Source organism: Alligator mississippiensis, chromosome 12, assembly GCF_030867095.1.
Source record: "Alligator mississippiensis isolate rAllMis1 chromosome 12, rAllMis1, whole genome shotgun sequence".
NCBI classification, from domain to species: Eukaryota; Metazoa; Chordata; order Crocodylia; family Alligatoridae; genus Alligator; species Alligator mississippiensis.
This window is the reverse complement of record NC_081835.1, coordinates 49,170,977-49,195,947: the sequence shown is the minus strand read 5'-3', so window position 1 is coordinate 49,195,947 and position 24,971 is coordinate 49,170,977. Positions and strand designations below refer to the sequence as shown.

The 24,971-nt window shown below is 44.1% G+C and overlaps 1 protein-coding gene across 6 annotated transcripts in view; it reads right to left on the bottom strand.

The window, feature by feature from the left end:
• Window positions 1–24,971, bottom strand: part of FKBP15 (FKBP prolyl isomerase family member 15) — a 45,742-nt gene that overhangs the window by 2,874 nt on the left and 17,897 nt on the right. For 4 of the 6 annotated variants that reach the window (XM_019501031.2, XM_019501030.2, XM_019501032.2 and 1 more), the window contains 19 exons: window positions 24,564–24,612; window positions 19,570–19,689; window positions 19,187–19,289; window positions 18,317–18,420; window positions 15,609–15,702; window positions 14,869–14,978; window positions 14,362–14,472; window positions 14,115–14,209; window positions 13,183–13,285; window positions 11,332–11,364; window positions 9,387–9,558; window positions 7,074–7,210; window positions 6,590–6,745; window positions 5,610–5,762; window positions 5,052–5,144; window positions 4,294–4,404; window positions 3,512–3,619; window positions 895–1,685; window positions 211–304 (listed from right to left, as the gene is read on the bottom strand). In XM_019501031.2, coding sequence (XP_019356576.1) covers window positions 211–304; window positions 895–1,685; window positions 3,512–3,619; window positions 4,294–4,404; window positions 5,052–5,144; window positions 5,610–5,762; window positions 6,590–6,745; window positions 7,074–7,210; window positions 9,387–9,558; window positions 11,332–11,364; window positions 13,183–13,285; window positions 14,115–14,209; window positions 14,362–14,472; window positions 14,869–14,978; window positions 15,609–15,702; window positions 18,317–18,420; window positions 19,187–19,289; window positions 19,570–19,689; window positions 24,564–24,612 — 2,737 coding nt within the window. The remainder of the gene's footprint in view (window positions 1–210; window positions 305–894; window positions 1,686–3,511; window positions 3,620–4,293; window positions 4,405–5,051; window positions 5,145–5,609; window positions 5,763–6,589; window positions 6,746–7,073; window positions 7,211–9,386; window positions 9,559–11,331; window positions 11,365–13,182; window positions 13,286–14,114; window positions 14,210–14,361; window positions 14,473–14,868; window positions 14,979–15,608; window positions 15,703–18,316; window positions 18,421–19,186; window positions 19,290–19,569; window positions 19,690–24,563; window positions 24,613–24,971) is intronic. The other 2 variants (XM_006268286.4, XM_014602684.3) reach the window with 1 other exon arrangement.

Below are 24,971 nucleotides of genomic sequence, written 5' to 3'. Positions count from 1 at the left end.
GACAGTTCCCAGTTGAGTCCCAAACTCTGGTCTCAACACAATTAATTTGGATTAACAAATGCAAAGTGCATCAAAAGCAAAAATCTGAACTATAAAAAAAATGAAAAAGAAGAGAGAAAGGAATCCCTCATGCCTTGAAACTTCTTCCAAGAACAAGATGAATGGTTTCAATCATTTCAATGGTTACAGGAAACAAATATAAATTCTTACCACTTCTTCCTCATCTTCCTCTTCAGGTAGAGCTCCAGGCTTTACTGATTTATGGGTTGCAGCTTTAAACAAGTCACTGTTGTCCTCAAAGAGGCTAGAAGAAGTTAAGGGATTAGAAGCAGCTAATTCTCAGGGTGGAACAGAAAGCCAAGATTGATTTGTCTGCACTTGAGAATAACTTCTAGACCCAGCACTCAGGCAACCTCAGCTCAAGTTGCATGGCCACTGATGTCTGAAAACTAATTGAGGCTATGGCAGTAATGTAAAAGGGTACCTAGGCAGCCATAAAGATCAGGTATCAAAGAACTTTACAACCACTAGCTATTTCCAAGTTGGCAAAGGAATCTACTGATTCAGCTAGAAGCAGTCTAGAAGTCATTCACAAAGGACCATGATCATACTGGTTGCAGGGATGCACTAGAATTTAAGTCACTACCTTTTTTCAGTTTGTTCATTAGTGGTGGCGATAGTAAATTCTAGACAAGGCTGGACATTGGCAGCATTTTAATAACTATTGTCCAGATGTGTAAGGTCACGCAATACTTAGATGGCTGGCCACTTTTTATAGCACAATGCCCTTACTGCTGGGGCAGCTGCACAAGCCACCAGCCAGTTGGTCCATTAACCCACCCATTTACATCTGCTGTGCATGAGCAAGAAACCAAAAAAGTTACCACAACCTACCTGGAATCCTTTTGCTTGGGGCTGGATCCCTGCTCTTGGGATTCTGTAGTTTCCTGGTTAGTCTTGGCTGGACCTTTCTCTGTGGTATTGGGCATTAAGTCAGAAACACTGGAATCCTTTTCAGAGCTGGCTTCATTTGGACTTCCGAGACAACTCCCTTCCTCTTCGCTTTTCAGAGAAGAGGGCTCCAGTATGCTTACAGGCTCCTCTCCACTATGCTCTGTACTTGGTATTTTCAAACACTTAGCCATTTCCACTGTTTTTGGATTAGTTTCTATAACAGGGAGATCTGGAATTTCTACCTGAGCAGATGCTCCTCTTGTGGGACTGCCTTGGGGGGCTATCCCAGTGGGAGCACCTGCCTGCCTTTGCTCATCTGATACAGAGTTCACATTCCCCTCATTTGCAGGCTGTCCAGGAACCAGCAGCACTTGGTCAGGATTAGGTGCCTGAACCGATCTAGAGGAGGTTTGCTCTTTATGTGCCTCTAGGATCTTCTCTTCTGATGCTGCACCACTCTGGGTCCCCTGCCTTCCTTCAGGAGATCTGGGAGAGGCAGCAAGACCAGCTGACTCACGTGCGTGGTCAGACATCATGCTGTGCACTGCTGCTTCCCTCACCTCAGTTATGCCCGTACTGCTCTGTGCTCGATCATGCTGGACAGGGCCTTCATGGTCTTCTTTTGCTTTCAGTGGACTTTCCTGCTTCCTCTCTTCTGTTCTAGGTTCCTCCTCTTCACTGTTGCTTTCTCGCCTCTCTTGTTGTCTGTTGAGGAGCTGGAGAGTTACAGTCTGGAGAATCAAGTGAAGCCAGCAAGGAAGTATTATTACTAGAAATAAATTATTGTGCATGAATATAACAGCTGCCATTTAATTGAAGAAAGGTAAATTTTTTGATGCTTTGCAATATGGATGAGGATCATCCAGCCACGTGCACTAACCGGGACTTTCCTGTCATCTCTGATGAGTCCAGCATAATAATATCGCTACTTTTAGCAGCTGAGTTAGACAGCTGCCTTCTGCAACAGAGCATGGATTTTATCCTGCCCGACTTGGAGCACCCCTACAAGGCTATGGTTTTTAAGTGGAAATACGGAACCTAGACAGTTGTGACTTAGCAAGTATGACCTGGGTGAAGTAAAATTAAACTCAGGTCTTGGACATATGTTTACACCGTAGCAAACGAAGAGCAAGCCACACAACAAACACTTAGGTGCCTCAAACCCTGGGTAAACTTACCACAGGAACAATCTGTAGTTAAGATACACCAGCCTAATTAGGGGCGTGTGCTTTCATCCCAGGGTAGCCACGTGCTATAGGCAGAAGCTAGTGTGTGCTCCCCTGCCATCTAGTGATGCATTGCTGTAATAACAGCTACTGTAAGAAGGTGCTTTTGAAGAACTATTCAACTGTTGGGATGCCAATATCATTTTTGTCAGTGTAAGGGTAATATTAATTACCCTAGTGTAACTGTCTTGTCCAGTTTCTCATTTCCCCATTCAGCTACCAGACAATACCATCTCCCATTACATACCACAGGCTGGAAGAGCAAAGGCACTTGCTCCCCCTCACTATCTGTACTTCCAACTAAACCAGGGTGCACTTCAGGAAAGTGGGAGATACCCGACCTTCCCCTCTGCCTAGACAGGCTGTCAAAAGCCGAGTCAGGCAGATGTGTACCTGTCAAATTAGCTCACTGAAGAAAGGTTACTTTTCATCTCACAGCTGCTATCTTGTTTAGGACTGAGGTAGAACTCCCATAGGGTCAAAGGCTGCGTTTGAGCAGTCATCTGAGCTCCTTTAGCATCTGCAATTCCAACCCCCCCACCTTTATTTTTTGAAAGGGGTCACAACTCAGCAAGTCTTTGTCCAATCCCCTTTTCAATAATCCCAAATCTAGGTTGAGGGACGCAACAGCAGCAGCAACTCACATGGAATCTGAACAGGGGCAAGAACTAACATATAGTGGAAACTATTTCAGTCTTCAACTGTTGGAGTTGTCATTCTTCAACAAAACAGTTGCCAAGAACTTGAGACTAATAATATGCAACCCTTGTCTGAGGGGACTTGAAAGTGACTTTAAAAAAAAAGTCATCCCCAGTAGATCCAAGAGGGAAAAGCAGGTACGCTAGGACAAGGGGTTTTGGGGAGGGAATTCGGAATGTGCTGCTTTTTTTTTTTTTTTTTTTATGGTAGTCAGCAAAAAGTAGGACAGCAATTCAGTCCCACAAGCTGGGTGCCCTACCTCCAAAACACATTTTCACGTGGATTCAACTCCTCACATGATGGCTTACTCTGTCACTTGGTACTTTTTACATGGCTTGTGCTCCATCTTTCTTAGCTTTATATAGATTTCAATCCTCTGCGCTTTTTAACTCACCTCCAATCTACTATCCTTTCAAAGCTCAATGAGGTTCTATCGAGAGCCTTGTCCTACATTCCCTAGCAAGAAGCCTATGGATTTCCCTGTCCTTCTGCTGTATCTCCTCCCACAATTGTAATTTCCCCTTCTGTCCTAGAAAGTGACTACACTTCACACTTATGGACCTAGGCTAAAAAGACTGGAGCTGTTTTGGCCACAGCCTCACTCTTGCATTAACAGTTCATATCTGCTGTACCTTAATGGTGTTCATGACAACACTTAAAACAATTCTGCCACTGTAGGACTCCTCCAGCTCAAATTCACCTCGTAGAGACTGAAATACCCCATTCATGATCTTCTTTACCTGAGGAAGAAAGTGGAAAATCAGTACCATTTCTAACACAAGACAAAACTCAGGACCACAAGCTTCTCCTTATGCAAGAAGAATAAATCCAGTTTTGTTTCAAGAGAATGCACCTTTCATATCAAGTACTGCAGGTCTGGAAATTGGTTAAACACATGAAATGTCTCGGGGGTGTAGGATGTGGCATACCAAGCATGCATACCAACCTCTGGCTCCTTTACTACTCATTCCATCCAAAAAGAGCGCACACCAACTGCAGATATTTTTCTCAGCTTGACAAAGTTTTTAAACCTGAAAGCTTGCTAAGAAAATTTTTTCTAATTATCTGAGTTGGTCTAATAAAAGATATCAGATTTACCCAAAGAACCGTGTCTGAAACGCCTCAAGAATTTCAGCATGTATAATGGTTCAAGAAGAAAGGGGGATATAATTCCAAAGCCAGGATTCTCCCTCTTATTTAAGTTTTAATCTAGTATTGAGAGAGTAAAGCTTCATACCAAAAGTCCTATAAAGAAGGGAAGATTAGCAATACTCCACAAGATCTAGTCCTTCCTTTTGGTAGGTTTCCCACTCCCAGGTAAAACAACCTACTACAAGATTTTCAGTGGATAACCCTCCACCCACAGAGAATAGAGATCTTTTCTGAAGAAGTCACACTGGCTTGTCTAACTCACTTCTTCTATGAAGTCTGCAGGCTGAGGCCTGTCTTGACCTCTCTCAAGCTCCTGGATGCGCTCTTCATATTGAGCCTTCAGGGTGGCAACATGGGCCTGCAGGGCTGCATACTGCCAGGAAGAAAAGGAAGTTAGACCTGCTCTACAGCAGCATGTCTCAACCCATGGGTCATGACCCCCAAAAAATGAGTTGCAAGAATATATGAAAGCATCAGGAACAAACTTTAAAAACAGATTCTCCTTCAAAGGAGAAAAACATGGGAAACCGTGGGTTTTTCCCTGTAGGCTGGCAGAGTTCCAGCCCGAAAGGGGAAGCCTGGGGCCCCCTCTACCCCACACACCCACCCCCTGCTGCACACACTGGGGGGCTGGGGAAGCAGTGGGTCTGGAGTGAGGGGCACTAGGTTGGGACTGGCCAATATTTACAAATGGGTCCTGGTACAAAACAGGTTGAGAACCACTGCTCTAGAGGACCTCACATTTTGCTGCCATTGTTCAGATCTGGACTACAGTAGGCAGAAAGATGGCAGTAAATGGACTGCAGCTGCTAACCCAGGTCAAATATCTTTACAATTAATGAGTTTTAAATAAAAGGGGTGTGCGCGTGTGCACACACAGGTGCGTCCCATCATTTGGCCCATAAGAATTACTGGAAACAACATAAAGTTCCCCTTTCCTACCACTGCTGTGCCTGCTCCTTTAAGGACAGGTCCTGCTACTTGGAACTGCAAAAGGTTAACCTTCCTGTGCTCTCTTACCTTCTCACGGACAGGCCCCAATTGTTCCAATTGCTCCTGGAATTCAGAGAGTTTCTGCTCCTCAGATTCTCTTGAGTGTTTTAGAGCAAGGAGCTGAAATAAATCAAAACCAGTTAAGTTTGTCATCCCCTTTCCATGTTTAAGCCAGTCCCAAACCTTTCTCCACTTCAGAAGAATGAGTAGTGGTCAGCACAATAGTCCAAGGAATAGCTATGGCATTTATTTTACTAGCTAACTTTGGTCTGAAGTTGGCATGTCCCCTTCACTGTGCAGAAAGCCTGCTAGTTTGATGACAACCCTCTACCTAAAAGCCCAACCAAACTGGTGCAAGAGGATCCAAGTCTACAGAAATTCTGCAGCCACAGACAACTGCAACTCTTCTGAGGAGTAGGAACTTGAAAGAATGAAGCACCCAGAGGTGGTAAGAGATTGGTGTTTTAGGGAATCATGAAACAGACAATCACAGCAACAGCACTAAGGAATGTAGTGGAGCAAGGAGTGTGTGTACCAGCTGTTTTTCTTCTTGCTGTGTTTCATTAGTAAGGGATGAAAGTTTACCTTCTCTTCCAGCTGGATGATCTTCTGCTGTTGAGAGTCTCTCTGTTCACACACCTCTCGATATTGTCGTAAATGCTGCTCCTTAGCAGAGGCCAGCATGCGCTCACACTTGGCTTCCCACTGGGATTCCAGCTCCGTCTGGATAAGTGACAACTGCCCATGGAGGGAGAGACACTTGATGCTTACAGGCACACCCAAAAGCAGAGGATATTGTGGGATGGGAAAACCCTTGCATTTGTGTCTATCATTCCAGAGTTGGTAGTTCAAATCCTGCAAATTTCCCCCTACCCACTTCCCTATGCAAAGCACAGTTTCAGCATCCATGTTCTCCACGGCTGTTCTGCATATCTGGCTCACATCTCAGCCCCTGGTCTCTCCATTTCCTGTGGCTATGTGAAGGAGCCCCACTCACTTTTACCTCCACCAAGAGGTAGAATATTGGTCAACTATCTTTTTTATTTCCCACTGACTTTTTAAATAGACCACCAATTTTCACTGCTCCCCTGACTGTGGTAAAGATGGGAGACTCCTCTTAGCTTACTTCCAGAAGCATAAGTATTCTTTGATCAGTGTAACTTGGTCTGTCAGGCCAAGCAGAGGAAGTTTTGCTTCCATGAGAACATAGGTTGCTTCCATTTTCCTACAGCCACACAAGAACCTGCTGCAGATCACAACCTACTGGTTGTAGTCAAATGCCTTCTTTTATGACTGCCTGGGTCACTTTTTTTATTGGACTCAACAGGAATACTCCTAGAGCTGAAGGCAGAGCCCACAGACTAACAACATAGTTTAATGGATATGCAAAGGGGAGGCATTGGATACTATGTGCTAGGTTATATTAGCCTCATTAAAAGTAAAACAGGAAGTGATTTATTTTACCCACTGAGTAAACGAAGTGTTCTTGTTAATTTCTTATCTAGAGTCAACTGAGCTTGAGTTACAAGTCATGTAAACCTATCTGCTAGAGAGTACCTCCTCACCTGCTCTGCTGCTGCTTGGTCAGTTGATGTCCGAGCCTTTTTCAGGAGCTGCCGAAGCTTGTCCAGTTCTTCCTGGTAGGATCTACGGATCTCATCCATCTCTTCCTCTGCTTGGCCCCTCTCCAGGAGGGATTTCTTTTTCCTCTCTGCAAGGTTCTGGAGCATATACCATGGTATGTAAAGCAACCTGTTCTCTCCTTGGGTTCTGTACTTGCTACAGTGGGGGCTCTCACCAATGCAAATAAAATCTAGATATTAACTATCTTGTTGCTTAACTATTATATACAACCATTAATATATTAGGTGCTTTAAAACCATGGAGACCTGTTCTCTAATCCAACATTCCATGTGATAGTTGGCAGGTGGAGTTGCCAGGTTACAATTCACCCCATCTCAAGTGTCTGCATGCAAGAACACTAGGTTGCTTTCCAGCAGCCATATGGAATACTGCATCACCTCCGATAGGCTGGTACCTGGGACATACCTTTTCCAAATTCTCCTTTTCTGCTTTCAGGTCTGCTAGTTCTTCCTCCAGCACTGTAACTTTCACCTCCAGCTGCCTACGGCTCTGCCTCTCTGCCTTGAATTTAGTCTGACTGTCTTCAGAAATTTCTTGGAGTTCTGCAAAAAACACAATCTATTTTGGTTTCAGCACTATATTTCAAGCTTAATACATCTGAGGAAAAAGCTTACAGCATACAGCCAGATTAGAAAACAAAAGGATTTAGTGGCTGCAGAGGGAAAACAGAACCTGCTAAACCTCTTGTATGGGGGTAACCCCAATTTCTTTAAGTGGGATTATTGGATCTCCATATTATTTTCAAATCTAAAACCTTCTCACCACTAGTGAATGCACCAACACAATTACAAAGGTTTAGTCATGTCTCAACAAGGGTCAGAAAGCATCAACTCTCCACACATTCTTTTCCTGGGCTCGCTTCTTGGGCTAGCTTCTCAGAATTTACTGACCACCTTCCCATAGATGGCTTGTATATAGAGTCAAGCTTATATTTTACTGAGACTCCCAAGAGGCTTAGCTATCTTTGTGTGGCATTCCTTGGGCCTGAACCTAAGAAAAAAAGAGAGCCAGATAGCTACCCCAGAAAGAGTTAAATATGTAGCGCTCACACAAAGGGAATAGCAGGAGAAAAAGAAATGCAGCTCAAATGAAACCATGCACACTGAAGTTCAGTGCTCCTTGCCCCAAAGGAGGGGGTGAGGGTGAATAAACTGAACACAAATTTTCTAGAGCTGGTCAACTCCTTTCTGAGCCCACTGCCCTCATATAATTTCAACTTCAATAGTCTTTCAATTAGAAAGGGGCACTCTCTTACAAGTTTTCTTCATGGTACGTTTCTAGGTCTTTCATGGAAGCGCTTGAGTACCCTGAATTCAGATGGTATGCACCCTTTAGCTGTGCAGATATTACAAAGTGCATTAGCTTGTTTACAGCAGTATTTGTAAAGTAAAAGTATAACTCTTCAGCTAGGATGGAGAGAAAGTGTTCAAACTGGCCAAGTTAAATGACCCAGAAAAAACAGATTTAGTCTCTGTGATTAGCTACTTAGTGACTGTTAAATAAAATTACCATGTGACCCAAACGTGTATCTGTGTACAAAGGACTACAATCTGATGCAATTTACTACAGAAGAACCAAACAAGTTGCCAAACAGATTCATCTGGACTTGGATAGCTGCTGCCCTATAATTAGCCCCTTGCTGATTAACACAAGGGGCATGGGTATTCTCCAATAATCTGAACAAGGCTCCCAACCTGTGGAAATCAGGTTGTCTCCCAATTTATACGAAGATCACCAGTAAAAATTTAAAAATATTTTCTAAGCATCATAAACATGAAAAAACTCAAGCATGTGATTTATTAAAATATCCTGATGCTGTAAAAATATTTGGGCACTGAATAAGAATAAGCAATGCCTCGTGGAGTTAAGTGGAAGACACATGGGAGCTAGCTGTTTTAAGGAGAAGTTTCTGGCCTAGAAAGGGTGGTTCAGGACTTGCTCAAAGCTACTCTAATCCTGCCACCTTGCTGCCAGAACAAGACTTGAACACTGGCTTGTGCACCTCTATTTTTTCATTGCCAGTTTTCAAACGTACTTTCTGTCAGGGAGCCTACCAAAGCCAAAGCAATCAGAAGTCACCCTAAGGGCTAACGAGGACAGGAGGGGGTGTGCATCTAACTCCCAAAAGCTGCCAAGAATTAACGTTTCATCTAAATACAATACATAAAGCCAGAACATTGTGTGTAGTTCTAGGATGGAACACTACCAATCCCTGAAGTATATCAAGTCCTTTGAGATAAGTGGTATATAAAGTTCAAGTTGTCTTTGTTGAAGCGCAGTCACTTGACCAACTTTCTGGTCTTCAGTAGTCTTTGGGAGAGCCCATCACTCAATGGATAAAACTTAAAAATCAAGCCCTGTGCCTTTTTGGTGTACCTATTTAAACCTGTCTTAGCTCTGAAACCAAGAGTTTACATCTGATAGGCTGAATGTTGCATAAGCCGGTACCCTTTGAGGCCACCCTAATGAGTCCATGGATTGGCATCCAGCAGGAAGGCTAAGAACCGATTTGCCCATACAGCGAGAACTCCGTCTCTCAGCTTGGAACTGAAGGAGCCAAATGGGGAGCTATGTCATAGTAAACGCCTGGTCATATTTAGCAATGAAACCCACAGCAACTAAACTAGCTATCGGTCACCCATCACCCACACAGTTGACCCTCAAGCAGAAAACAAGGCTGTTACCTAAGCAATAGAACCAACCTCCCCAAGTCCTTACCAGCTAGCTGTGCTTGCAGTTTGTTGAGCTGCACCTCATGTCTCTCTGCTTCCTGCAGGGCTGAGGTCAGCTGGCTACGCAGATCCATTTCCTTCTTCTGGTGAGCTGTCAGTTCCAACTGCAGACGGGAGACCTGTGCTGTAGCAGCAGCCAACTCCTCTGCAATTTTCACCTGTAGCACAGAACCAGGGAGGGAGGCAAAGAAAAGAGCATATTAAGTACGTGGAGTGCCTTTAGTAGTGTCTGAGAAGTTTGCTCATAGTGGACAGCTAATAAGGTGCATGGGCCCACATTCATGCCTAGTTTGCATGAACTAGGTGGCAGGACCACATCTCCATTAGAGATGGAACGTTCACCAAATTATAGGCTCAATAATGAAATGTTGCACATTGATCCAATGTCCACAAGCATCTCCATACTAGCATTAGAAAAGACCTTGTGCCATCCTTTAGAACTTTGTAGACCCTATTTGAACACAGCTTCCCTGTTTGTAGAGGATTCCCTATCTTAAGAGGGCTACCCAAAGCTGGCAAAGCCTCATCATCAAATCAGGTCGAGAGAAATCACTTTGGGAAGTTATTTTCCATAGAAAGTTTACATTCACACACTACTGAGGTACTTCTCCCAGGTGATTGCTTTTCAGGCTTGCTGCTGGTCAGTATCAGCTAAAAATGTGACTGCTCACATTAAACCTATGAAAAATAGCCCCTTTTGCCTAGGTATACACAGTTTCCTAGAGGACACAGATTAGGCGCCAGGGTAGTAAGCTTACAACTTCGCAGTTCAGTCTATTCTAAAAACAAAACAAAACACCTGCCCTTCCTGGTTTATTACACAGGTGAAAGGAGAGGTGAGGCTCCCATGGAGATAAAACTGTTTGGGATGGGCAGTTATCAGACAGATTATTTTGCTTAGAGATAACTTTTTTCTTCTACCAGTCCTTGTAACATTAACGCTGAATGCATGCTTCACTTCCCTGTGGACAGTACACCATGTGAAGATACTCCTTGCACAGTGCCTGCATTATTGCATGCCCCTGACAGATTACTGTCAAGTGCTTACATCTGGATGCTAGCCAAGACAGTGACTCACAGAAAAAGATAGATACTAGTAAGGTTGTTAAAGAACTTGTTAAATCACACATTAAATGGGTTCAGATCAAGAGATGAGAGAGATTAATTCCAGCTCCAACTCTTGTGAAGCAGGGCCAAAGTTCATAAAGGATATACTGCAGAGACAGACTGCCTGCCTTCAGAAGCCTTACTTATAGTAGGCCCCTATGTTATTCTCTTCAGTGCAGGGACAGTACCTTTTGGCAGGGGAAGAAATGGGAGTTAAATCCTTTTAGCCATTTGAATGGTGAAAGGATGGAGACTGGCTCATTTGGGGAGCTTAAATACAACAGCCCAAAGAATTTTTCAAGAAACTTTTCAAAATAGGAAAATTTCACAGAAATAAGCCTGCTTTCCTGCTGCTTTCTGTAAGTTGGTAAGGGCAGCCTTTTTTCTTGATATTTAGTTTCACATGACAAATTTAGCCACATACAGTGATGTTCTATTTAACATACAATTAAATTCTCAGTGCAGGGAATTCAACTTTGCCCATATAGGCTTATTTCTACCCTTAGGGGCTGAGTTTTGCTTTTCCTTATTACATGAACACACATTCTGCCACTTGGGGGTGGAAATTATTTTGACTGCTACATAACCAAGATGCATCTTAGAAATCCTCAGAAGTAAAGAATCACAGTAATGCCACTCTAAAGTACAAAACTGTCTTCCAGGTCTAAAGCAGAAATTCAAGAAAAGCAATTCTATGAGATACCTATGAGTAACTATCTAGCCCACAAGAGAGCTGGGCTAAAACTGCTTGGGACACAAATGACCTGTAGACTATGGGAAGGAAACCCCAATCATCTAGACAGTCAGTGGACACTCTGCCTCACCTGGTCCCAGCCCCGATCCACTGGCAGCATGTGCTGGGAAGAGAAAGCAGTGAGTAGAAACAAGAAGGGTTGAGAACACAAAATAGAATGGCAAAAGCATTAATCACTATTAGAACAGCTAAGTACTGCATTATAGGAACCCATGATGTTACAGGAGAAGCATTTAATTCATTTCCTGCAAGCTACAAAAGCCTGAAGACAAAACAATAGTGAAGCCATTTTCAAAAAGCAAGACACTAAGCCCTTTCCAATGCAGCTCTATTTCATGCAATACGGTCCAATGAAATCAGCAGACTGGAAGCCAATAATGCCCACACTGTCTACTGTCATTGTTATCACTACACTATTATGATAAGAAGGAATATCACCAACTATGAAGCATGGTAAGGTTTAAATTAAAAGATATGACATGCTCAGTAGGGCCAGGTAGAACTGTATTACTCAAGAAGTTACACATATACTGCTCCTCAGTGACTCTGTGCAGAGACCTGGGTCATACCAGAATAGAGGGGCCTATTACCAATTTATATACAAAGAGAGCAGAGAATCTGTGTGTTCTTCTACAATTCTCTCCTCTAGTCCTATTATTAAAACCTTCTCTTGGAAATCTTTCTCCATTGCAAAAACTGAGATAGTGTACCACAGCAAACCAAAGATAGAAGAATACAAAAAAGGGAAGGGAAGCCAGAGCTTCCACCAATACAGCTGGCTAGTCCTTGAAATCAGGGAGCTCATCCAGTGCAAATCACGAGTCCACTAGGAGGTGCTGATCATCAGTTACTGCATCAGGCAGAACTGCAATGAAGGCGAGACCAAGGACGGATCCCCTGAAGAAGGTCTCTAACTTTATAAAAAAAAAGTAACTGATGACCTCAGTCTGTGAATGGTACCTGGTTGGAGCATCTTTCTGATTCTGTATGCTTTATTAGTTCTTGTTTGACCTGGTCTGTTGCTTGAGAAACCATCCTAGGGAAGCACCCTTTAAGCTTCAGGTAAAAATTTATCATAGCTTAAAAACAACTATGGTATCCACCTCTTACGAATGCTCCAAGTCATTGTTAGAGGCAGGAGAGAAATGCATCATTATTAAAGCTTCATGTTTGGGAGTGCACATCAAGGGAGTGCAAACAGAGTTAGTTTGGTATAATTTTAAATTAAAAAAATTTAAGTAGAAAAGATCATGAGATCACTCTCCACACACACAGCTCTCCAAAAGTAGTGTACCAGAATGAGCTAGGACCTTACATCTGCTTCTTTATAGGTCAGAAAAAGAACACAGGTTCATTTATCTGGCTTTGAAGTTCTTAATGGTCTTTTCTATGCCACTGCTATTAGAAGTGATTGATATTTACCTTCTACAAAGATACTACTATTTCTCCATTCCATTTCAGTAGCTGCTATTAAGATCTCTCAAGGGTAAACCATTCTGCTGACACAGACTAGATTACATGAATGCTTAGCCAAACCCAAGCTTTTTAAGTAGAAAGCAGCTTCTCAAGTAATCTCAGTACAATGAAGTAGTCAGCATGCACTGTGAAGTAGTCAAGGCCCTGCTAATGTAAAGCACCTTCTACCCCAATTTAAAAGAGTTCCTAAATTATGACAGCATTAAGCCCTACAGAAAAAGAAATGCAAATGACGTAGTAATGGGGTCCCTATATACAGGATTACAGCAAACCTAATGGTAACAGTTTTGTGTTTTTTTTTAATTTGCTCTCCTAAAGGCACTTCTGATTTTCTGCTGATTACGTCAGGGATCATCTGCTACTTGTGCACCAGATGTACTTGAAAGCCCTCTTTACAGCCACAGTCAAAGTTCTACACTTCTGCTCACTGCCTGGCTAGTTTTACCTTCTCCTGTTCTGCATGCAACACTCTTGCCTGTGTGTTCTCATTTGTTGTTTGCAGTGAGTTGTTTCTTTTCTCCATCAGCAGGTTGCTCTGTTCAACACACCTGAAAGAGAAGGCGAAATGAGTGCCATGAGCACATACAGAGAAGAGGATTTGAAATGAAAGCCCCTGACACAGAAAAGATGATAGTCTTTATTACAAAGCCTCCCCCTCAAAGGAGTAAGTTCCAGAATAATTTTGTGTTCCAGTATTCTCTCCTGCCCAGGGCAGGGGGTCGGACTTGATGATCTGCTTAGGTCCCTTCCAACCCTACATCTATGAAATGTCTTAAATACAAATGCACCTGGACTTTGGAAGGAGTATGATGAATCTGTAGTTAGGGATGGATGAGCTCAATTAGGACATCTGCTCCATCGTTCCCCATTGCAGCAGTGCTCCTGAAGCACAATTAGATGTTTGACAGCCCAAGCAATAAAGCTTTCACTACCTTCCTTGGGAGACTAATCTTCTCTGAAGGCCCTTAATGGGATTTGCATGAACACTGATAGTACCTACTCCAGTCGAGTGGAAGAGGTTACAGAAGGATGGACAAGAGCATTACATACTGGAGGACCTTCCTTTCAGTTAAGTCAACAGCAGATGTGCCATTCAGCAACCAGATCTTTAGGTCTGAGGTCTACAGCTAGGGGTCTACTGAAGTCGAAGCAGCTGCCCATTGACTTGCCGCAAGGAGGCATCTGGCACACAGCCCACTCCCCATCTCCTCCCAGCAGGCTGCACACTGACCACAAGGGCTGCTGGCTTCCTAGAGGGAGCCAGCATTTTAATTTTCAGTGAGTTTTCTTTTCTCCTCCCCCACGGAGCCAACCAAAAGCACAATTTCGATAGGTCTACCTATAGTGGACGATAGCCATATCTTTCCTACAGCTCACCTCTGATTCCGTGCAATCAGTTCACTGATCTTTTCGTTCTGCTCCTCAATCCGGTTGCTCTTCTCAAATAGCTCCTGCTTCAACCTCTCATTTTCCTAAAAATGCAACAGTGTTGAAAGCACCATTTTATTTGGAATATCCTAGAGAATGCTGCCTATAGCTGGCTTCTTCGTTATCAAAATGAATTAGAAATAACGGTTATTTGGAAGAGCTGGCAAGGTTAGCCTAGAACAAAAACTACCCTCACCTGAATGATGCGCTGGATATTGCTCATGATCATGGAAGTTTCCATAGTAACTGAGGAAATGCTGGGCAGTAGCAAATTGTTGCCAGTGTTTTGTTTCTGGAACTCCTCCACCTGTGGATAAGTCATTAAAACCATACTTCAGCGGAGTATTCAGCAGTGGAATAGTCAGATGTCTCTACACAAGGAACCATTTCAGCCAACTAATTGGTTCCACACAATGACTTGGAGTGACCATAAAATATGCATGAAGAGCTGGACTGCAAAGCACTATACGAAGGTTAAGAAAAGAGCTCTTTCTCCACAAATTATCCTGAAATAACATACCTTTTTATAGCAGTCCAATCATTCTGAAGTAGTTAGCTACAATGGTGGAATTTTCATTAAGTTACCATATCATTTACAAGCCAAATGCAGCACCTTAAAACTCTTCAACAGAGGGTTTCTGAGACTGTGCTTGGTGGGAGTGCAAGAAGCATTCTCTCTCTCCTTTACATCAGGTCTCTTTACCTTGGCAGCTAAATGATCCATTTTATCAGCTACTTTGCTAACAGCCATTCGGATTTCAGTGTTTTGCTGTCGAGCTTCTGTCATTAAGAAGGAAGTAATGTCTCCAGATGCTAGAATGGAAAGGGGAGAGATTATCAGTTAAGGGTGGCAAAAAAACTACCACACACAAGCAGAAGCATCAGCAAGGATCAGCAGTTCAAAACCTGCTGCCTACAATGGGGAACTTCTTCCTAAAAGCCAGAGATTAAGGTAATTGGGAAGGTAGAAGGTATGCTAATTGCTTTGAGTGGCAGAGGTCTGGTCTATAGCTGCAAGAATCTAGTGGGCTCAATTACACAGAAAGGAAAAATCCCATTTGGTTACATCTTTAACATCTATAGACCAGGACGGTAGTTACATTTCAGCCACTGCAAGATAACCAAGGCAGTAAAGTAATTTTAAATTATACTGAAGGCCAGCTAGCCATGTATGCACTTTGGAATAAGCCTAAGAAGTTTTTCTGCACTTATTCCAATTTCTTTTGCTAGACTTCTTCAGGGTTTGGGCAAAAACGTACACTCTCAGGAACATGCTCTGACATTAAAAAGAAAATAGTATAAAGTAGCATAAAGTAAGTACTCTAGACAGGACAGCTATATGGCTGCTTCAAATCTTGTGCAGATACTCACTAGAAAACTGTTTGCAACATACCAGCGTAGGCATTAGTTTTCATATAGTGCAGGCATATTTTATTGACTTACCTTGGAAAGGTGCTGGATACATCTGTCCTACAGGCTGGAGTTGAGAAGCAGCAGCAGCAGTTTGCTGATAGGTAAATGGCATTCCTGCATATGGCTAAGGAAAGTCAAGAGTGAACAGATGTCACTTGACATGGTCTCTCTCAAGGAGTTTCATGCACTTATTTCTCATGTCAAGCAAAATAGGAAGGAAAGAGACGCTCACTGCAGAGGGCAGAGTCTTGGGAGCCATCTTGAATAACTGTGGCTGCTAAGGGAAAAAAGTGTCAAGTCCACCCTCTTCTTCCATCTTATTTAGTTCTGAACAATACAACATGCAGAAGCCATATGTCACAGGAAAAAGTTAAATGATCTGAACAATTTTGTGTCAAATTCTGTTAACTCTGTATTTATTTTTTACTCCTGGTTATCAGGAATTGACCTTTTCATTCATTTGAAGAATACTCCTAGGGGGAGGCTTATGTGTACATGAGAACCGGGCAGAGTCCCCCTCATAGGAAGGTGTACCAGGGGCCTTGTCTAGCCTAGTGCATAGTCTAGAACAGGAGTGGGCAATTATTTTGGGCAGAGGGCTGCTTACTGAGTTTTGGCAAGCTATCGAGGGCCACATGGACTGGCAGCCCAGGGCAGATAAATATTAATTTTCTAAATTTTTTAGGGGCCCTGTGGGCCAGATAGAATGGCTTGGCGGGCCACATCCAGCCCCCGGGCCACATTTTGCCCACCCATGGTCTAGAAGCAGGGGCAGGTAAAGTTTAGCCCGTGGGCTGGATCTGGCTGACAGTGGACTCCAATTCCCAGCAGCCCCTGCCCGCATGGCTGGGGCAGGTCTCCATGGAGACCCAGCCACAGCTGTGCTGTGACAGCATGAAGCTGGGGTTGCCATGGAGACTGGCCCCAGCCATAGAATCATAGAAGTAGGGTCGGAAGGGACCTTGTAGATCTTCAAGTCCGACCCCCTGCCTGGGCAGGAGGGAAAATGGGCTCATGCTGGCAGGGCAGGGCAGGGCAGGTGGCTGCTCCAGAGCTGCTAGGATCTTGCAGTGGGGACAAGTTGGTTGGGGCCAAGGCAGAGCTGTGATCTGCAGTCTGCATGCTCTGGGCAGGGGTGCGCAAGCAGCGGATTGCAGCTCTGCCCTGGCTCCTTGCAGTACTAACAATATGGTCTTGAGCTGGGGCAGAGCCATGATCCACTGCCTGCATGCCCCTGCCTGGAGCGTGCAGACTGCTGATCATGGCTCTACCCTAACCAAGCTGCCCCCACCGCAAGATCCCACCGGTTCCAGAGCAGCCCCCTACCTTGTCCTGCTAGTGCAGCTGGGGCTGGTCTCTATGGCAATCCCAGCCTTGCTATCACAGCGCAGCTGCGGCTGAGGTCTCCATGGAGGCCAGCCCCAGCCATGCAGGCAGGGGCTGCTGTGAAATGGAGTCCAGTTGCTGGCTGGATCCACTATTATGCCCACCCCAGGTTTAGAGACTGAAGTGTGTGCATTAAATCAAAACTCAATGTAAGCGATACACATTTAGTACACAGCACTTTCAGTCCGGTGGTATCCCATCAGTTTCAAAGCTTTTAACAGCAGTCTTTGACAATACCTTCCCCGTCATCATTTTTAGCATTACTTATTATGCAGCTAACGGAAGCACTGTTACATTAAGGAGACAGTAGAGCTGAAAGATTCTGTGCGCTTCATCAGTTTATGCATTTAACCAATGTGGAGAGAACTGATGCTTGTTACAATGTAAGCAATAGATAAAAACTAACCAACACACACCAACTGCTGAAACTTCCTTAGCCTGATGAAGGGTTTTTGAACCCGAAAGCTTGCTTAATAAATATTCTCCAACTATTTGGGTTGGTCTAATAAAAGATATCAAATTCACCCAAGGAACCTTGTCTGCCTATAGATAAAAACTGGCACTGGGATTGTATTATGCCAGTGCTGCTCAACCATCTTGGCTGGCAGGCCAGATGGGCAACATCTAGTCCACCAGCAGGCACATGGAGATTTGCTGCAATTTCCCTGTGGCCTTGCAAAAGGGAAAGGGTAGGGGGAGGGTGTGGCTCAGCCCCACAGGGAAAAGAGGCATGGCCTAGTCCCAACCCAGCCCCATGGTGGGGAGGGGGCATAGTCTGGCCCCAACCTGTTACATGGGACTTGGAGTTCGGGAATTTGGTAGTGGAGGGAGGATGGCTGTATTTACAACCACTGTTCCCCTTCTGCCAAATTTCTTGCTCTGTAGGGAGCTCTGCAGGCTGGATACCTATGGCTCTGCAGGCTGCATTTGGCGTGTGGACCAGAGGTTGAGCACCCCTGTATTTGCAATTAAATTCATATTATGCACTTGGTTAATATGCATATAAGTGAAACACTGGGTAATCAGGATTTAGACATGGCTCTTTTACTGTCCTTTTGTGCACAGGTTCTTAGAAGTTTTGCAGCTGCCACTACACTAATTACGAAGAAATCCTTTTGTTGGTAATTGCTTTAGTTACTAGTGCTAACTTCCACAGAGAATGGGAACATTAAATATGAATAAAAACATCAAGATAAGCCACCTCAGGCACCGAGGGTTCAGCAGGACAAGACTCACATTCTTATCCTTCATTATAGTTGTGGAGTTCTTGCTCCCAGAAGTGAATAGCATATAGCTGTGGCAAGCGCTGCCACTAGAGGTACTAGTGGTCTTCACAAAGTTGACTTCAGTACCTGAAAGCTCTGTACATTTCCAGGGACAGCTGGATGGGAATGGAGGGTGGCAGGCATTAAGGCAGCCGAAGGTGCTTGAAGGCCAGTGACAGCTGGCTGAAGTACTGAAAAGAAACAAGATATTCAGCTTAGTATGCCACTCTGATACCAACAGGTTACTTTAGCTGCCCAAGTAACATAAAGCATGTAGTGGTCCCATATACTGAAGTCAATTATAGTCACTAGGCAGACCAAGAATAATCCAAGCTGTCAACTCTCCTGTCTAAATGAAACCCAGGTGAGAAATACTCAAAGACCACAATCATCACAAAGTTCACTGCAATGTTGCCCTGAAGTTGAGTTCACAAGAGTGGTGGTACTTTTAACCCAAGCTGCCAGCTTAAGGAGGAGAAAGGTTTAGACTCATGCTTAAGTGCACATAGCTAGCTAGCAGACTATCACTGTGCCATAAGGATGCAGAGAGACTCCACTTTAGTGTTGCTTCCTTGTCTGTCCTTTTTGGGCACAAATTTGTTTCCAGGAGCACAAAGCAACAAAGGATGTATCCCCAGCATCTCAGTGACAGCACAAATGCACGTGGTACCTGTACATACATGGCACCTCAAGTGCTACTTTGCAACATGACTACACTTTCTCCAGTCTTGAGCAATAACAGGAAGGATGACCACTTGTATGACTTCATTATGAAGACACACCTCTAGGAGTTCAGTCTTTTATTACAAGAACTGGTCTCTTGAGCCAAAAGATGAAAGAGTAAGACAGGCTCATTAGGAATTGGAAAACCCCCATTCAGGCAGCAGGTGCTTAATAATTGGTCTATTCAGAAGTACAGTTTCCATTACTCATGCCCAAGCAGGAGAAACATGTTACCTTGTGGTGTGATTGGAGGCAGTACTGCATGAGCTGGCTGTGAAGACTGTCTCATGGGGGATGAAGCCACTGGCTGTGCTATTCCTCTCAGGGTATTTGGGTCCTAAAACATTTCCAGATTGTCAGTCAATTTCTGAGCTAGCAACTAAGCCAAGAGTTTGGATGCAAAATCATTCAACATCAGACATCAACATAATGACCCCATTTAAACCCAGAAAATTTAAGCTAGTTAAGAATGCTAGAAGCATCATATAGAACTGAGCTTCAAAGTTCCCATCACATATAACGTGTCCCAAACCTTAACAAAGGCAGACAGAGCTGCAGCTCTCTCACAGGTTATTTTCAAACTATACATTAGGAAGAATGACTGACTACTAATTCACCTCTATTTCTGAGTCACTGGAGTCTAGCTGGGCACCGGCTGTCCCAGCAAGGAAAGGTAGCATAGGCTGTCCCATTTTAGCCATCCGAGAGATTAGTTTTGCTTTTGCTACATCAGGATTCTAGAAGAGACATTTGCAATTAGTTTTACTCAGTACTTTATCTCAGGCTTGTATTGCTCTCCTGACACTAACCCTGACTACTGTGGCTCTATAAGGGCCATAATTCACAGATAGGCTTGCTAACCTAGTGAGGAGGGCTTTAAACTAGGTTAGCCAGGGGAATGGAGACCAAAGCCCTGAGGTAAGTGGGGAAGTGGGCGACCTGGAGGAAGAGCAAGCAGGAGAGGGGAACAGGAGAGGTGTTCCCATTCTTCCTGAGAAATCAGGGCAATTGACTAGTTGCTTTAGGTGCCTGTAAACAAACGCATGGAGCCTGGGAAATGAGCAGGAAGAATTGGAAGTCCTTGCACAGTCACAGAACTATGATATGACTGGAATAACAGAGACTTGGTGGGAGCTCACATGATTGGAGCACTGTCATGGATGGGTATAATAAACTGTTCAATAAGGACATCCAGGGGAAAAAGGAGGAGGAGTTGCACTTCATGTTAAAGGACATACGACTGCTCAGAGTTCCAGTATGAAACTGGAGACAGGGCTGTCAAAAGTCTCTGGGTTAGAGTCAGAGGATAGAGTAACAAGGGTGATGTCATGGTGGGGGTCTGCTATAGACCACCAAACCAGAATGAAGTGGTGGATGAAGCTTTCTTCAAACAGCAAGCAGAAGTTTCCCTGATCACAACCCCTGGTTCTCATGGGAGACTTCAATCATCCTGACACATGGACGACTGGTGCCTCCTGAGTCAGGGGGGGCACTTGCCCCCCCAGCGGCCAGTCAGCAACTGGGGGGGGGGTCCCCCATGGCTGATCATACCAACTGGGTCGGGGGCAGGGGCTCCCCCCATGACCAGTCATGCATGCAGATCTGGAAGCAGTGCTCCGTCTAAGTTGGCTCCAAGAGGGAAGGTTGCCCGGAAATGCCAGCAGCATACCTGGAAGGGCCGGGGATGCACCTGGAAGGGCCAGTGGCATTTTTCCTGGTGCACCCACTCTCGGGGGGGGGGGGGGGGGGGGGGGCACCAGAACTCTTGCCTGTTTCCCCTGCCTGCTGCCTAAGTGGGGAACGCTGCTGTGAGGGGGTGCACCAGCGCTCTCAGAGGGTGCACATGCACCCCGTATACCCCTTATGCATCGCCACTGCCCTGACATCTGCTGGGAGGGAAATACAGCAGTGTGCAAGCAATCGAGGATGTTTTTGGAGAGTATTGGGGGCAACTTCCTGGTGCAAGTGCTGGAATGGCCAACTAGGGCTGTGCTCTTCTTGACCTGCTGCTCACAAACAGGGAAGAAATGGTGGGGAATGTAGTAGGAGATGGCAACTAGGGCAGCAGTGACCACGAGATGATTGAGTTAAAGATCCTGACGAAAGGAAGGATGGAGAACAGCAGAATTAGAACCTTGGACTTCAGAAAAAGCAAACTTCAACTTGCTCAGGAAACTCATGGGCAGGATCCCATGGGAAGCCAGTCTGAGGGGGAGATGAGTCCAGGAGAGCTGGCTGTACTTTAAAGAAGCCTTACTGAGAGTGCAGGAATAAACCATCCCAACGTGCAGGAAGACTAACAAGAGGGGCAGAAGACCAACTTGGCTGAGAAAGGAACTCTTCAGTAAACTAAATCACAAAAAGGAAGCTCTGACAAACAACTAGGGAGGAGTATAAGAGTATTGCTCTGGCATGCAGGTATGAAGTCAGGAAGGCAAAAGCGCAATTGGACTTGCAGCTAGCAAGAGATGTGAAGGGGAACAAGAAGGGCTTCTACAAGTATGTCGGTAGCAAAAGGAGGATCATGGAAAGTGTGGGTCGCTTACTGAGTGGAGAAGACAACCTAGTGACACAGGACGCTGAAAAGGCTGACGTACTCAATGCCTTTTTCACCTCGGTCTTCAAAGACAAGGTCAGTTCCCAGACTACTGAACCTAGCAGCAGAGTTTGGGGAGGAGGCGAGTAGCCAGAAGTGGTAAAAGAACAGGTTAGGGACTACTTAGAAAAGCTGGACATTTACAAGTCCATGGGGCTGGATAGAATGCACACAAGGGTGGTGAGGGAGTTGGCTGATTGCAGAGCTGTTGACCATCATCTTTGAAAACTCATGGTAATCAGGAGACATTCCAGATGACTGGTGAAGGGCAAACATAGTGCCCATATTTAAGGAAGGGAAAAAGGAAGATCCAGGAAACTACAGATCAGTCAGCTCACCTCAGTCCCCAGAAAAATCATGGAGGAGATCCTCAAGGAATCCATTTCTAAGCACTTGGAGAAGGTGGTGATTACTATTGGGAACAGTCAGCATGGATTCACCAAGGGCAAGTCATGCCTGACCAACCTGATTGCCTTCTGTGACGAGATGACTGGCTCTGTGGAGGTGGAGAGACCAGTAGATGTGATATACCTTGATTTTAGCAAGGCTTTTGGATACAGTCTCCCACAACATCCTTGCAGGGAAGCTAAGAAAGTACAGGCTGAATGAATGGACTGTAAGATAAATAGAAAAGTGGCTGGAGCATTGGGCTCAGAGGGTAGTAACCAATGGCTTGAAGTCTAGTTCCTCAGTTGGTATCAAGTGGAGTGCCCCAGGGATTGGTCCTGAGGCCAGTTTTGTTTAATACTTTCATCAGCATCCTGGCAGATGGCATAGAGTGCACCCTCAGCAAGTCTGCAGATGACACCAAGCTGGGGGGGAGTAGTGAATATGCTGGAGGGTAGGGCTAGGATTCAGAGTGACCTAGGCAAATTGGAGGATTGGGCCAAAAGAAATTCTGTGAGGTTTAACTAGGACAAGTGCAAAGTCCTGGGCTTAGGACAGAACAATCTCATGCACCGGTACAGGCTTGGGGATGACTGACCTGGCAGCAGCTTTGCAGAAAAGGACCATGGGTTACAGTGGACAATATAGTGAATATGAGCCAACAGTGTGCTCCTGGTTGCCAAGGCTAATGGCATAGTGGGCTGCATTGGTAGGTGTGTTGCCAGCAGGTCAAGGGAAGTGATTATTTCCCTCTATTCAGCACTGGTGAGGCCATATCTGGAGTACTGTGTTTAGTTTTGGTCCCCCCCACTATAGAAAGGATGTGGACAAACTGGACAGAGTCCAGCAGAGGGCAACAACAGAGTCCAGTGGGGCTGGGGCACATGACTTATGAGGAGAGGCTGAGGGATCTGGGCTTATTTAGTCTAGAGAAGAGAAGACAGAGGGGATTTAAAAGCAGCCTTCAACTAACTGAAGGGGGGTTCAAAAGAGGATGAAGCTAGACTGTGCTCTGTGGTAGCAGATGACAGAACAAGGAGCAATGGTCTTAAGTTGCAGCAAGGGAAGTTTAGGTAAGATATTAGGGAGAATTTTTTCACTAGGAGGGTAGTAAAACACTGGAACAGGTTACCCAGAGAGATTGTGGACTCTCCATCTTTGGAGGTTTTTAAGCCCAGGCTAGATAAAGCCTTGGCTGGGATAATCTAGTTGAGGATGGTCCTGCTTTGAGCAGGGGGTTGGACTAGATGACCTCCTGAGGTCCCTTCCAACCTTAATTTTCTATGATTCTATAATTCTCTGCCTTAGCACTTCAATTCAGTGGCATGTCTTATTCATTAACTGTTTTCCCGCTATCAAAACAAGATCTCTGCATTTAAAAACAGAAGTAACCAGTTTGTCCTTCAGTCTGTACTTCAATGTTTTACTTGTGACCTTATTGTCATGATTATGCATAATCTGTGTGTGTACAAAACAAGGAGTTTGATCCTCTGTCTAAAATTGCCTTCTAAAAATCAACTTCCTCCTTCACACTAAAGATGTGCTTTATAACCGTAAAGGAGATGAAAGGAGCTCCAGTTTCCTTCCTGTAGCCTCTTCTATCCTTAAGTACACAGATTACCTTTGTGTAGTATTGAAGCTAACTATCTTCTGGCCCCATTAAAATAAAACAGATATCAAAGAGTAATGTTGACTGGCACCATAGTATCCAAGTATCATATGTGAGAAGCAAGTTACAGTTCTCCTGATATCTGTAATATAATAGATATACTTTGCTTTTAAAAAGCAAACGTTGTTAAAAAAAGCATTTGGACTCTCAACCCAGAGGGAAGAGAGAACAGACTCTTAAGTGTCTAAAATGCCTGTACAGGGTCATCAAGTTAGGTTCAAGGCAGAAACCCCACTTTAACTCCAGCAGATATAGAGTCCTTAATTCAACGTATGGAAAGAGAATCTCAAGTGATTTTTTTTTTTTTTTTTTACATTTTAGATGCTGCAACATTTAGGTCACTTAACATGGTAAAATGATTTTTTTTTTCTATGAAGGGAGCTCTTTAAGATTCTTCCAACTACTAATACAGGGCTAGATGCAACATTTAAAATATCTGCCAGATAAAGAGATCATAGACAATTAAAAAAAAAAGCTACTGTTAGAGTTTCTTTGTACTGGTCACTCGTGACAAAGCCCATTAATACAGGTCATAGAGTTGTTTTAGGTTTGCATGAAGTTATTGTTTTGGTATGAAAAAGGAAAAAAAAAAAACACAAACCACACACATTTTATCCAGTTCTTAAAGCTGATCATTTTAAGCTACAGCTATCCAGGTACTCATTAACGGAGCAAGGGAGCTTAGTTTTCGGATGTAAAGCACCCTATGGCTAAGGAAAAGGTTTGTTCTTAACTCTAAGACAAAGATTAAGACTTCACATTTCCACAGAACCCACCAAACCCCATTACAACCATTAGTGGTCCTCAGCAAGCTCCTAGGCCCTTCTAAGAAATATTAGCAAGAACATCTTACTTGCATGCATTTCAGAAAGGCTTTCAAAGCAGTATCTCATTTTGGGCATGAATTAGGTATTTCATTTTCCCCATGCAGATTCCAGGTTAGCTAAAGCAACACTTACTGCTAACTGTTCACTGATAGAGTTGGACTTGGCACGAACAGCTGGCTCGCTGAAAGGTGAAACAAGGATATGCTGATATTAAAGACTACTCTGCATTTCTCAATAATCCTGTGTGTCAAATAACAGCACCACCAGCCAAAATTAATTTACTCATCATGAGATGTATCATTTCATTCATATTTAAAAGACTCTTTGCTAGCATGAGTTAGAAATGGAAAGCTTAGGTTCTGCACCACCATTTTGTGACAAATTCAGTGGTTGTTCAACTGCAGAATACCAACCTCTGGTTTACTTAAATGAAAAAATTAACTAGTTTCACGCTGAACAGCTCACTGTACCATAATAAATATGTCTAACAACACAGGAATGCAACTTGCTAATAACATTATTTTAGTTCTAGCATTTTAT